The sequence below is a fragment of the Ursus maritimus genome, unplaced genomic scaffold, assembly GCF_017311325.1.
Source record: "Ursus maritimus isolate PB19 unplaced genomic scaffold, ASM1731132v1 scaffold_3, whole genome shotgun sequence".
Classification (NCBI taxonomy): domain Eukaryota; kingdom Metazoa; phylum Chordata; class Mammalia; order Carnivora; family Ursidae; genus Ursus; species Ursus maritimus.
The window spans coordinates 57,841,453-57,856,678 of NW_024425563.1; the positions used below are offsets into that span (position 1 = coordinate 57,841,453).

Below are 15,226 nucleotides of genomic sequence, written 5' to 3' on the forward strand. Positions count from 1 at the left end.
GGTATAATGGTGTACTGGTCCTTGGTTGGCTTTTTCCTTGCATGAATTCCTCCCCTTCTTCTTCCCTGTTCTGTATTGCCTCCAGGCCAGAGACTTCTAGGCTTTTCTTTTAATTGGCTTTGACTCACTTAGGGCAAGTATTGCTGGGAGATTGGTTGGCTGTAAGAAGGGAGTACCCATCATGCTCTTTTCTAATCCTTTTTGCATTGGTTATTGTTTTTGGGGTTTGTTCCATGGCTGATGATCTTATTAGGCCTATTGCAGTTCAGACCTTCCATGTGTGACGCAGTCCCTGAGCAGTATCGACACATCCTCCTTTCTTTTGTCCCTATGGCTTAAAGATGCTAGTGACTTCCTACTGATATTAATCCCTAGATTTCTTCTTTGTTCTCATTTGATTTTTCACCTCTTCCATCATTTCTGTAACTAATTCTTTGTATTAATGTTCTGCTATTTTAAATACTTAAAATGATTTTGTATTCCTGCTTGGAATGTACACATACATACACATACACCTCTGCAGCCAGTAAAAAAAAAAAAAAAAAAAAAAAAAAAAAAAAAAAAAAAAAAAAAAAAAAAAAAAAAAAGTTGTCTAACCACATACTGAGTGGAGCGAACTCCTGATAAGTTGATGACTCCACAATAACTCAGGTTCTGCCGCTTTTCCAGTGCCCACTTCCACAAACAAATGTCAGGTCTTTTTAAAGATGAAGCACCGTACTTATTGTAGTGCTTATATATACGTTTCCTAACCATGAAACATGCATGTGTAAAAGTGTAGTACAGTTTTTATTAGGTCTCAATCTTCTTTTTTTTTCCTTCTGGATCATTACAAAGTTTTTGAGTATTGTACCCAAATCCCATTTTTCTCATAAGCTTCATAGTTTTTATTGCACAGCTTTGCAAGCTATACTGATTTTTAGCAGCTTGTATGTCATGTAACAAGCAGAATTGAGAATTCATACACCAAAATGTTAATAGTGTCTCTGGGTAGCAGTTTACTTATTGTTTATCGGTAGTTTCTATTTTTTCCTAAAATAATCATATATTGATAATTTAGTGAAATCTACATAAACATGTTTAAAAGATGAGTTGGTAGCTAAAGGGTGATCCTAGCCATTCTAGGTAAAGGGCTGAGGCTGTTCAGGAAAGTTCCACTCATTCACTGGTGATGCAGTCAAATGCAGTGCCCTCTAATCAACTTATGCTCCTCCTGCAAAACACAGATACAGTTTGCAGGAACATCTTGTCAGCTTCTTCAATCAGAGAGTCCCCATAAGTGCTCAGAAGAATACGGATGTGATTAGTCAAGGTTCCATGAAACATGGTAGATCATATAATAAGCCAAATGCCCCTTAATGGTTTGCAAACATTCAGAAGTTAATACCGTACAAATCCAGAAATCTATAGGTGTGATATAGTCAGTGCTTATGGACTTTGAAGTGTGGTCTTACTGAGACTAGAGCTCCTGTCCTTCCAGGAAATAAGACTCTGTGAGGAAACGACAAACAGAACACAATGTGAATTTCAAAAAAAAAAAAAAAGAAAGGAAAGAAAAGAAAAAAGAATTTTCCTTTTGTGATTTGAGTCTTTGTCCACTTTTTCAGAGTGAACTTTCACCTGTTAGCACTTTTTTCTTCCCCTTTCTAAGGCTCTATCATGTTTTCGTTTTGTTTGTCTGTTTTTCTTTTTTTTAATGTTAAGTTACTCCACCTACAGTCAAACTCCAGTGTTTATCTTTGATTTGGGCATGATTCCTCCCCTTTCCCTCCCTCACGTGTCCTGCACCCACTGAACTCTGAACTCTTTCTTAGTCCCAGTGTTTTCCTGTCTCTCTACACAGATTCTGCTATTGGCTGTGCTCTCCACGGAGCTTTGTTTCTAGCTGTTCTCTGACAAAGGGCTTGTTCTGTGCAGCACAGCTCTCGTCCTCTTTGTTCAGCCTCTGGCTTCAACCACTGAATCACAAATATTCTCCAGCTGGGAATCAGACAAGGGCAGACATGAACCCAGAAGCCCAACAGGATGTTTCAGTTTCCCAGGGAATTCGCATGATGTTTTACATGATGAAGCCCAATGAAACGTCATTCCAAACCCTGGAAGAGGTGCCTGATTATGTAAAGCAGGTGAGACTATCTGGGAAGAGGCTACTGTTGCTTTTGTCTTAATAAGAAGTACGTTAAACACATCCTGGGGTTTTGTTCACTTTCGTTCTTCAAATTATTAAATTCTAATAAAAATAATTCAGCTTTATAAAGGCATGGAGCAACATTAGAATTTCTACTTGAATTGAATTTCCGTAAAATATCAGTAACCAGTTTTCTCTTGTTAAAGTCCTCTCCTTGGATATGTCACTGCAGAATATGATAAAATGTTGTACAAAGTTTTCCTAGACACGGTAGTGTTACAAATTTAGTTGTCAGAAGCTCAGTGTCAAATGGTTATATGACATCAGTAAAATTTGTAACAATTTTGGTTTTAAAGGGCAAACCACCTCCCAGGAAACTATTTCCTCTTTAATTTGGTAGAGTAGTTCTGCAGAATGGATATAGAGTTGACCGAGTCCAACTCTGACTTCCTAAGTTTGAACTTGAACCAAGTTTTCTTTGAAATTCTGTAATGTTCAGAGGCACTTTTTACTTCTGGTTCCTGGCTATGATTGGAAGTGGAAATATCCAGAATTAGAACTTGAATACCTAAGTTCCCCACCCTGTCAAAGTTATTCCTCTAACACTTACTAGTTCAGACCAGAAATAAGGGGAAAAAAATGACATCAGAGAATACATTCTTGGGAGTTCAGTTTAGAAAACTTCAGAACTCACAACCAGCTTCCAAGTGAGTGAAACCCATAACTTTTTCAGGATTTGATATTATTCCTTTCTGAGTTTTTTAAGGAGAAAAATGTGGTACTTACATCTTCATAAATCATTATCTTTTGCATTTTAACACCAAACTTTCTTCAGTATTTGTCATCCATAGTGGAGCCTAAAAGCACTTATAGCACAAAACTAAATCTGAGTGAATAAAACTTCAATGATGTTTTAAATACACATTTTGAATGATCATATTCTCTGAAATACTTGGAAGAAAATGCTTTGTTACTACAGTTTCAATATTGTCATTTCTGTAATTCTAATATGAAAAACTAGAAATATGTGTATCCTAACTGAAGCCTTTTAGAGAGGGTCTGTCTTAGTCATGGAGATAATAGACTTCTGATCATTGTGCTTTTTTTAAATTTTTTTTTTTTTTAGCTAACTTGAAACCCATCCCTCCTAAGCTTATTATTTTCTTGGCAGAATTATCATGGTTACATCTATGGTCGTATTTCATTTCCAAATTGGATGATAGATTTTGAGCACCTGTTTAGTATATGTTCTAAATAATCAGATTTCTTTGCCTGTTGGGAGGAAATGATCCTCTAGGATAAGTATATACCTTCTGCTATGAGATGTCACTCTGGGCCTCCTACTTCTGGAATGACTAACCAGGAAATGTGGAAGAATTACATACCAAGCAGAATAGCATCTTTTTTGTGCCATTTCCTTTCCAGGCAACTCCATTTTTCATTTCCTTAATACTTCTTGAACTGGTCGTCAGCTGGATTCTCAAAGGGAAGCCACCAGGTCGTTTGGATGATGCATTAACATCAATATCAGCTGGCATTTTTTCACGGCTTCCAAGGTGAGTTAGTTGTTAGCCACACTTAGTGAATAAACTGAAATTCTCTAAATAAGATGGAAAAGGACCCACTGTATGGGGAGTTAATCTGTTTTCACATATACGCATATACCCCCAAAGTTACTGTCCAGTTACTGTCATTATTTAAATTTTTGATATTTCATTTTTAAAGATATTGCTATAAATGTTATTTATCTTGATTACTGAGTTTGTTGCTTCCCCCTTAAATTTTGTGCCCAAGGTGTTTCACTTGCCCTACCCTAGTCCCAACCCTGAGGTATAATCTAGTTATCTACTGGAAAATTAATTTTGCCTCCACCAAATTCACATGCTGTGCAATCTGGGGTACAGATACTCTCTAGTAAAGATCACAGAAAGCTTTCAATTACTCTGTGGTCTCCCAAGTGGTCTCTAGTCCTGTTACTAGTGCTACCTCATTTTCAGCCAAACATTTCCATAATGTGGATCTGGTGAAAATTCTTCACAGGTTCCATATTGCCTAAGGAGAATGTTTGAATTTTTTTCCTGATCTGTAGAATTTCCTGATTTGTCTATCTACCCTTACTTTTGCTCCCTTCATTCCCTTCCCCCTTTGCTCTACCATTTGCCATTACCCAGATGTCACACATGCTTCCCTCTGCTTGGAAAGCCATTCATGTGGCTAACTCTGATTCATTTCTTAAGTCTAAGTATAGACTTCTCTTGAAGAGTCATACTGTTAAGTGAATCTTCTCTGTCCTCCAGCCTTGCTTTAGGCATCACTTCACTATGGTTCCGTGGAATCTTATGCTTGCGCTGGATACAGAATTGTCACATGGCATTATCTCATCTATTTTTTTCCCCCAGTCTTTCCTGATAAAAAAAAAAAAAATTAATATTTTTATAGTGTTATGTTGATGATAAGATTAGATGATGAAGAACCAAACAGTAAACAATAAATGACCCACTACTTTTAAGAAAGAGTAAATTATAATGTAGGCAGAGGAGGAAGCAATGCATGGGAGGCTCTTCAGTACGTGAAGATTTACCAAAGGGGTAGAGAGTGAGGGAAGATTCCCTTAGAACTATGTGCTCTGCATTGCTGATCAATGTTCTCATTCCTACTTCCCACCCATTGCTTCTTTTACTGTTTTAAGAGCTTTACTTCTGACTGGTGCTCATTGCATTAGAATGTTTCTATGAACCACCCAGTGGGAAACCAAGGTGGATTTTTTAAAATAAAAACTTAAAGATATCAGAGAAAAGGTAGAATAATTTCATACAGTTGCATAAAATTGCTTAAATAGGAAGTAAACCTAAAAGTAAAATTTTGTTCATAAATGTTACTATGGAAAAGTAGGCTAATGGGTATAAAATAATAATAGTAATGATTCTGATAATCATCGTAATAATGACTCTGAAAATCTACTCGTATGGTTGCACATTGCTGTCAGAATCAAAGGATAAGGGGTGCCTGGGTGGCTCAGTCTTCAAGCATCTGCCTTCTGCTCAGGTCATGATCCCAGGGTCCTGGGATCGAGCCCCGCATCGGGCTCCCTGCTCAGCGGGAAGCCTGCTTCTCCCTCTCCCACTCCCCCTGCTTGTGTTCCCTCTCTCGCTGTCTCTCTGTCAAATAAATAAATAAAATCTTAAAAAAAAAAGAATCAGGATAATATCCCAAGTTATTTACAGTTAATTCCCTTATACAGTGTAAGAGTTTATAATTATACATAATTTCCTCTATTTCATGTCTCCCTTAAACAGAATTGAGCTAGAAATACATTCAGCATACTGAAAAGATATGTAGATTTGATTATTGGAAAATACCCAGTTGGTTACTGTAGTTTATTCTGAGGAAGTTAAGTGTATAAGTTCATTGAAATCGGACAATTGAAAAACGGTAAGGATAGCTTGATAATTGAGAGGTTCCCCGCAGGTGCAATTAGGGATCATGTATTTTGTTGAGTTGGAATGAATTTATTAAGAACTCAAGGAGACATCAAGCTGAATGAATGCTTCAACATTACTTTTACTTCTTCAAGTTGGACTTTGGTCACAAGTGAAATAAGATTACTCTCTTATCATAACATGATAACTACTAGAAATAGAAACTGCATCCTTAGTACTATATGCTATATTTCTGCTCAGCAGTGTGATAAAAAGAGTACAGAGTTTTAACAGGTACACAAGAATCAAATATATATATGTTTGGTAAAAACAGACCCCCAACTCAAAAGGGAGATGTGGAGGAGAGAGGGAGAGGGAGAGAAAGAAAGAGAGAAGAGAGGGAAGGAGAGAGGGAGAGAAAGCAAGAGACCAAAACAAAGCTGTCCTTCAGGAATGGAACATGCAGTCCTTTCCTTCACAGCCCACTCCCCCAGCACTCCTTAAGCTGACACAAGCTGTTCACCCTGGTGCCCTTTGAAAGAAGTTGTGAACTTGAATGTGGAGCATATTTTTCCATAGTTGTATTTTGAACAGGAACAGCAAATCGCTTGTTGTTGTTGTTCTTATAGGTGTGGCCAGCAATTCTAAATTATGAAATATGGATAATTTTGTAAGTTTTGCAAGGATTTTATCTTTTATAACCTTTTACCTAAAACATTTCAACAAAGCAAATTATCTGAAAAATAAATTTAAAAATATTTTCATTTATTTTGTTCCTGTTAAGCCTCCCCCCCCCGCCCCCCACACAGGCGCGCACGCACAGAGAAGGAAAGCTGATCCGCGGGATCCACTGCACTCAATCCCCTTTCAGCGAAAGACAGGAAGGGGGATTTAACAGAAACTCTTAAAACAATATTTCAGCATCAAGGGGAATCCTCGTGCAAATCATTAACAGCTGAAGTTTAGATTAACACGGCATTGATCATATCCTCTCCAAGGGATTAATTTCATTTTCTACACCAGCAACAGGGGCTTGCCACAGCCTTAAAATATAGAATTGTGAGAAAAATGGTGCTATACCATTTGTTAATCTGCTTGTGAGGAATTACACTTTGGATAATTCCAAGTAGGCATGTGGCCTCTGACAAAAGAAGTTGTGGAAATCAAAGTGAAACCATGAACATATTTTTCCACTTTGCCATTCATGTAATGGAAATGCTGTATGCAGACTTTGAGGAAAAACAATGTTTGTTTGAGGATCTCAGTTTCATTATTACATAAAATTCAAAGTATCTTGAAGATTAGTAGCATACTTAGCATATTGATAGAAAAGATACATACTGTGTCTTTCAAATATTTATGTAAGGGAAAATATTAATCATAGACAAGATTATATCTTGTTTATAAGCCTGTCAGACAGACCGTGATGTGTAATAAAAGTCCATCTGTCCTAAGAAACAGATTCTGGGCAGACCTGCATCTGTTTTGCTCTTCTGGAATCTAGTAGGCGGACTCTTCCTCATTAGAATCTAGTTCTGAAGTTATAGGCAGATATTTTTATTTATCATAGTTAAATACATTGTAGCATATGTAGATAATCTGCCTTTCTATCAATTACTTGCATATGTGACTATAAAAATTACACTTAACCAAATACTAAATCTACTTTTTAAAAAAATCTATCTAAAACTTGTGAAATATCCTGCTACTGACTTAAATGCTAATGAGTGAAAAATAATCACATCTCTTTTTTTTTTCCTCCTTATTTAAGCAGAACTCAATTTCCAATTCTTCATTAGAAAACCAGGACCTCAATTTGTTACTTCCTTCCAATGTTTCTGCTTCCATAAATTGCATCCTCCCCAGAGAAATTTTATTCCCGATATAAATATCTACAGTATGTTTGTTTTTAATGGGTTCATTTAGTCTGTTGAAACAGCAGATTATAAATCAAATTGCAATAGGTTGAGGGATAATTTAAGTAGGTAAATTTTCAAATAAGTTGGGGACACTCCACTTTTAATACATATGGGTCATTGCCAATTTTTACTATGGAGCTAGCTCCACAATGTTCAACCATACATATGCACCGTTTTACTGGCCATGACTGCCACGGAATTTTCCATTCCTGACAAGAAAGTTTCAATTCATTAAAAAAAAAAAAAATTAAAGAGGAGGAAATTAAACTTCTTTAAAATACTTTGACTCCTTGGGGTGGGATTGGAGAATAAAGGAAAATTGTATACTGGGTTTTTATACTAGACCGTAGTATCAGAGGCAGTACTGCTTTTGGTGATCTCAGACTACTAACAAACAAATCAGTGTCTGTCATTTTGGATGAGGACTTTAATAAATAGTTATTCATTGTCCAAAATAAGAGATCAATGCATTTCTATAATGTTAATAATGATATTTTATTACTAATATTAATATATTTTTTATTAATGTAACTTTTTATTAACACTCCAGGTGAAGAAAATACATTTTTAAAACTTGCTGGTTTGTTAATTATATTTGCTAGGGAGAATACTTAATTCCCTCTTAACTTTTACCTCAAACTTTATAAATAGACTTTGTTGTTAATTGTGGAACTTCAGAGATTGCTATTAGACTAACCTTCCCTAAGGATGCAAGCAAGCTTCCTTGTACTTATTCAATAGAGAAATGGAATTGCTTCAAGTAATTTACTTCTTGAAAAGAAAAGAATGTAGCAAATTTGCTTCTTCCAAATTTACCATGCTGTGTTTATAAAGGTCTGTGGGTTTTGTGGTTGTTATAAAAAGAAATTAAGTGATTGCTTCATCAATGTAATGTCATTTCACAGTAAGAAATAACAGTACAGATGTCATCTGTCTTTAGGACGTAGAGGTTGTATTACGTATTCTGTTAATACTGAACGAAAATCAATATTCCACTAGATGGAGCAAAAGTGGCAGTAGCTTTACAGATAGGGCAAGTTCCTGGACTAAGTTTAAGAAATTTTGAAATAAATAAGCAACAAAATTTCTTTTAAAAAATCAGTATGTAATAGTCCAACTATATTCATTGATAACTTCTGGAAGCTTGTAAGGATATTTAGAACGATCCCATTCAAATATTGGTTTATTTTCTGATTTATAAGAGAGGATTATTAGAAACAAAAATGTCCTATTGATTTTCTTCAGTTTTGCATTATCTGGCCAAATCAGACAGTACACACAGCTCTAATGACAGTGATGAAATAGTATAAATTGGCAGATATCTGTGAGTACTGAGTACAAAATTCCACTTCGAAAGTCTCTTTGAAATTTTAAGTTTAGAATAAGGGCATTACATCAAATGTCACTTGATGAATGATTAGAGCATGGGAGTATTTGAGAGTTAGAGCATTTTAGGGTCCTTTTAGCCTAATTTTCTCACATCTTAAATTAGCCCTGAGATGCTGCAAGGTGGACAGTGTGTCCAATGTTACCATTCTGCTTTTGGCGATGGGCACATTCAAACTGAGATGACTTTGAGAACTGATAGCTTTGTAATTCTCAATCTCCAATGAATATTTATTCCAATGCACTGATCATTTTTAAGTCTCAACTTTATAAATTAACTTCATCTTTTTAAAAATTCACAATAAGTCTGGGAATCGCAATTCAGTACCTCGCGAGATTTTACAGCAACTAAACATTGACAGGACAATTTTCTAGTTTTGAGAGGAATGTTATAAAAAGTGCTGCCTTTCATTTACCAAAGACATACCTCAGATGCAAGAGAAAGTAACTATTTGGGGAGAAATTATGAAGAAAAAAGACAATGGGAGGAAAGCCTCTATAAATGGAGGTTGTTGATTAGAGGATTCTCATGTCTCCTTATATTTAGAACATTTTCTTCATCTTGTATTCAAAGTTATCGAGTAAAAAGGGCCTAGTATTTGGTGATACAACGCCCCTCTGCCTCCCAAAATTTCATCTCCACATGATAAAGTAAGCTCACTACATTCATACATATTACATATGTGTCTTCCCGCAGGGTGGAGTTAAGAGAGTTGAAGTCTGAATTCCACAGTGCAGAGCCATATGCTGGGGGTCAGGGCTGGGAGAGGACGGAGGAATTGGGAAGAAAAAGAGGAAGGAGCTTTGGTTTATGATTCTGGGTCTGGTGGGAACAGTTTTGAAAATGTAGGTGCTATTTCCTGCAATCAAGGGCTTTCCAGAGCTTGATAATCATTTCCCAGCTGTATCCCTTCGCTGAAGTGTTTTTAGTTGTGGGTACTACATGGCTGTTTTTTCCCATTTATGATGGAAGAGGATCATATTCATCTTGCTGATAGAAAGCAGGGAATTTAACTCCCATAGCTTTTCCCCTCTTTCCCTTTGCTTTGGGGAAGGTTTGGCTTCTTACTAAAGTGTGAAAAAAAAGTCTTGACTGTAGTATGTCAGGCATATTTCAGCTCGATTTGTGTCAACCCTAATAAATAAGTTGACAGAGTAATAAATTGGGTGTCTGCTCAAGACCTGGCACCTGTACAGGAAATAAAAGAGTATTTCAAATGCAGGCAGGTTCTCTTTGTTTTGTAAGTGGAAATTTTCCAGGGACCCTCTTTATTTTATTGAAGTCTTAGTATCTTTAAAGCCTATTTCAATTGTCCATGGAACTGACAAAGGAGATTGCACCTTTTAAAAAAAGATTCTGAATGGATGGAACATTGATGAGAGAGGTGATTATGTTTGCCTTGTTCACCAGTGTGTCCTCTCAGTCTCGTGTTGTACCTGGCACCTCGCAGGCTCTTAACTTGAATTTATTGAATGATACAGTGAATCCATAAATGGATCTGCTTTAACAGCAGGTACTAAAGCTTATGTAAAAAGCTATAGATTATTTCAACTTTCTGTTGCTTAGTTTTAACTTTTTTTCTTTCTCGATCAATCTTTTTTAGGGTTATTGAGTGGGGCAATTTTGTCCCTCAAGAGATATTTGAACATTTGGTTGTCATAACTGGGCTGCAGGGCTGTGCTACCAGTACCTAGTAAATAGAGATTCAGGGGTGCACCTGGGTGGTTCAGTCAGTTAAGCATCTGACTGCTGGTTTCGGCTCAGGTCATAATCTCAGGTCGTGGGATTGAGCCCTGCACTGGGTTCCATGCTCAGTGAGGACTCTCCTTGGAATTCTCTCTCCTCCTCTCCCTCTGCCCCTCCCCACTCTCCCTCTCTCTTTCTCTCTACTTCTCTCTCTCAAAAATAAATAAATAAATCTTTTTTTTTTTTTTAAGATTTTATTTATTTATTCGACAGGATAGAGACAGCCAGCGAGAGAGGGCACACAAGCAGGGGGAGTGGGAGAGGAAGAAGCAGGCTCACAGCGGAGGAGCCTGATGTGGGGCTTGATCCCATAACGCCGGGATCACGCCCTGAGCCGAAGGCAGACACCTAACCGCGGTGTCACTCAGGCGCCCCCAAAATAAATAAATAAATCTTAAAAAAAAATTAGAGACCCAGGGATGTTGCTAGACATTCTACAATTCATAGGACAGGCCCTCACAACAAAGAATTATATGTCCCAAATAGGAATAATACCAAGGTGTAGAATCCCTATTTTTTTTTAAATTGTTAGATTGAACCAAATAAAATCGATATTATTCACTTTTTTTTACCTAAAAGTTGAATTTTATATGGTTAATCCTCTATTAATGGATACGAGGGAGCAATTTTAAGATTTCATAATTTGAGTAACTGTTTCCATGGAACAGTCACCAGCAACAAAGAACTATCTTGAATAAATGTCAGCAGTGACACTGTTAAGAAGCCCTTGCCTAAATATATAAAAGTTGCCAACCAAGCTCACATACTTTAAGATAAAATTTGTTGCTGGGGTGCCTGGGTGGCTCACTTGGTTAAGCGTCTGCTTTTGGCTCAGGTCATGATCCTGGAGTCCTGGGATTAAGTTCCACATCAGGCGCGCTACTCAGTGGGGAGCCTGCTTCTCCCTCTCCCTCTGCCTGCCACTCCCCCTGCTTGTGCTCTGTCAAATAAATAAATGAAATCTTTAAAAAAAAAAAAAAGGTAAAATTTGTTCCATTCTCCACCTTGATAAGTGTTGTGTATTAGTTTGTCATGATTGAAGATCTGCTTTTTTAAGGCTCAAGTGAAGTTGCTTTGATCTAAGGGTAAATTTCTTTACATTGAGGAAGCCTTGTCAGGACAATGTCATCATAATTGCTGTGCCGCTGAGTGCTTTCAATATAAATATATAATATAATGGACATTTAAACTTAAAATATCGAGAATTTGTGAGGACTTAAAGAAAACATTCAGCCTGGGCAAGACTACTTCTTGCTGACCTAAATTGCTCACTGAAGACCGTGGGACATTAGCGCCTGCCATGGCAAGGCTACTCTTTGCTGGCAGTGGTGGAAACTGTGCAGCGGCCCCATGAAAGAAGTCATCTTGCCCACCAACACTGGTGCCTTTGTTCCGCCAGCCCTGTGCTCTAGCAACAGGGACTTTCAATTTGTGCTGGCAGCTAGACATCAGCTCTTGGTTGGCTCAGCTAATTCTTCCAAGAACCAACCCATAGAAAGAGTTCACTAAATCTGGACTTTATTTCTTCCATCTCCTCTTTGCCTAAAACAATAGTGTAATTAATCTGTCACTGGTTTGGAGTTTTTATTTCTTTATTGACTTATTAAGAGGCATGATCCTGTATGCTACTGGCTTGTGAAATATTATTATTATAAATTATAATATCCACAGTAAACCTGCCTTAAATAAATTATTAGCAAAGACTGTCGCTGAGCATAATTTGCCATGAACAAAATAATAAATAACATGGATAACAAATTGGATGACAGGTTTTACATTTTGAGTTTTTGGATTCCTCGGAGTTCCAGAACAGTGTGGGGACCCCTGGCCCACAGCCTGTTCTATCTTATGACAGACCTCAAACACTTGTACGTGAACATCCCAGAATGCTTGTCCTAGTTCTGTCTGCATATCTAAAAACAGTCACTCTGGATTGCCTTGTCATGTCTAGTAGTTTACACACTGCATAGGTTGGCTTTCTGGAGGACTGGACCAGGAAAGAGGCCCATGCAGGGCCTACAAGCAGCTCAGAGCCATTTTGATAGGGATTCTGAAATATCCAGGGCATGGCCTGGGCTGTGACAGGAGTTCTGCATAGGCAGTTTCCTTTACACTCAGGGACAAAACTGCTCTTTCTAGCTCTTTCTATACAATTACTGGAGAAGATCATTGAGAGGATGTATCCACTGGATGACCCTCTAACCGGACTCAGGCAATCAGAGACTCCTTACCTTTTCCCCTGTCCTTGGAATGTATATTCTGCTGCTATTCCCATACTAGCAGCTGTTTTAAGGATGAAGCCTTCAGAGAGTAAGGTGTTGAGATCATCTGGACTGATTTTGTGACTAGCAGGCAGGTACAGAGATCTACTTATCTTGAGGATGCCCAAGACAAGCTTTCTATGTAAGTTTCTTTGCTTATTAAAACTACCACCCACCATTCTGGAGTGGTTTGCCTCTTTCCTTGGTTTCTCCTCGCCGTCCACATAGAGGGGCCAGTTTAAGAATTAACAATAATATCAAATTGAAAATTGGGTTTTAAAATCTGATAAAGTACAGTCCTTTTCAAAAATGTAGGCATTTGACATTTCTATTCATTATTTGTATTAATGCTGTTGTGAAATAACCTGGTGTTTTATGTTACAGATTAATAACTTGAAGCATTCAAAATAGGAGACAATTTTAACATTATTAAATCATAGTTACAGTCATATCATAAGATCAAAAGTAGATTAAAAATAAAGGCCCCATCTTCAAAAGACTCAGTTACATGCTAATTCAAAGATGCTCACTGTGTAGAGAGAAATACTATTAAAATGGTGAATTTTAATAATATACTAATTTGAGCTTCTTCTTCAGCTTTTATTTAAAATTAGAATGTTTAACAATTTCCTCATTTGTTCATGGTTTGTAAATGAATCTTTATTAAATAGAATAATTATTTTACATATTAATGATAAATATAAAAGAAAAAACCCACTCAACCAAATTTATAGAAGTGATAAAGGAATTATTATCTTTAGTTTCAGCTTAAATTTGATCACAGATAATTTCAAGAAAAAGTGCTACGCTTAATAAAATTGAAGTATATGATGTATTTTTTGGAAAGTTCTTGAAATAATGATGTATAGAAACAAGGTAGCATAGGTGGCAAGGCATATTCTGGTGTCTGGGTTTTAAAACCAATTGTTTCTTTTAACTAGTTTTTGAAAAAAAATTTTTTTAAAGATTTTATATATTTATTCGACAGAGATAGAGACAGCCAGCGAGAGAGGGAACACAAGCAGGGGGAGTGGGAGAGGAAGAAGCAGGCTCATAGCGGAGGAGCCTGATATGGGGCTCGATCCCATAACGCCGGGATCATGCCCTGAGCCGAAGGCAGACGCTTAACCGCTGTGCCACCCAGGCGCCCCTGAAAAAATTTTTTTTAAGGTTTAGTTTATTTGAGAGCAAGTGCATGAGAGAAAGCATGAGCAGTGGGGAGAGGCAGAGAGAGAGGGAGAAGCAGACCCCTCTGAGGAGGGAGCCCAACATGGGGCTCAATCCCAGGACTTTGGGATCATGACCTGAGCTCAAGGCAGACGCTTAACCAACTGAGCCACCCAGGCACCCCTAAAAAATTTGTTTTAAAATAGATGTCTAGTTGACATACAGAATCTAGTGATTCTGTAGTTCTGTACATTTTGCAGTACTCACCATGATAAGTGTAGTTACCATCTGTCTCCATACACAGTTATTACAGTATTATTGACTGTATTTCCTATGCTGTAATGTTCATCCCCCTGACTTATTTATTATAACTAGAAGTTTGTACCTCTCAATACCCTTCAACTATTTCACCTATTCCCCCAACCACTGCTGCTGGCAAACACTAGTTTGTTTTCCGTGTTTATAAATCTTTTTTTGTTTTTGTTTTTGTTTGTTTATTTTGTTTTTTAGATTCCACATGTAAGTGAAATCATGTAGTATATGTCTTTCTCTATCTAATTTATTTCATTAAGCATTGTCCCCTCTAGGTCCATCTGTGTTGTTCCAAATGGCAAGATCTCATTCTTTTTATGATGTTGTAATATTCCATTGTATATATTTACCACATCTTTTTTTTTTTTTTAAGATTTTATTTAAGAGAGAGAGAGCAGAGCAAGAGAGAGAAAGAGCACAAATGGGGTGGGGAGGGGTGGAGGAAGAGGGAGAACCAAACTACCCATTAAGCAGGGAGCCTGGTGGGCTCAGTTCCAGGACCCTGGGATTATGACCTGACCTGAAGGCAGACGCTTAACCAACTGAGCCACCCAGGTGCCCCTATTTACTATGTCATGTTTATCCTTTCATCTGTTGATGGCACTTGGGTTGTTTCTGTATCTCATCTATTGAAAGTAAAGCTGCAATAAACAAAGGGATACATATATCTTTTCAGATTCGTGTTTTTGTTTTCTTTGGTGAGTACCCAGCAGTGGACTTACTAGATCATCATGGCATTTCTATTTTTAATTTTTTGAGGAAACTCCATACTGTTCTTTATAGTGGCTGCACCAATTTACATTCCTGCCAACAGTACACGAAGGTTCCCTTTTCTCCATATCCTCGCCAACACCTGTTGTTTCTTGTCTTCTCAATAGTAGCACCCT

General features: G+C 37.3%; 1 protein-coding gene across 1 annotated transcript in view; it reads left to right on the plus strand.

Annotated features, from left to right (window-relative positions):
* Nucleotides 1-1,540: 1,540 nt before the first annotated feature.
* Nucleotides 1,541-15,226, plus strand: part of AGMO (alkylglycerol monooxygenase) — a 370,563-nt gene continuing 356,877 nt past the window's right edge. The window contains exons 1-2 of the mRNA XM_008686354.1: nt 1,541-2,126; nt 3,554-3,684. Coding sequence (XP_008684576.1) covers nt 2,004-2,126; nt 3,554-3,684 — 254 coding nt within the window. The 5' untranslated portion in view covers nt 1,541-2,003. The remainder of the gene's footprint in view (nt 2,127-3,553; nt 3,685-15,226) is intronic.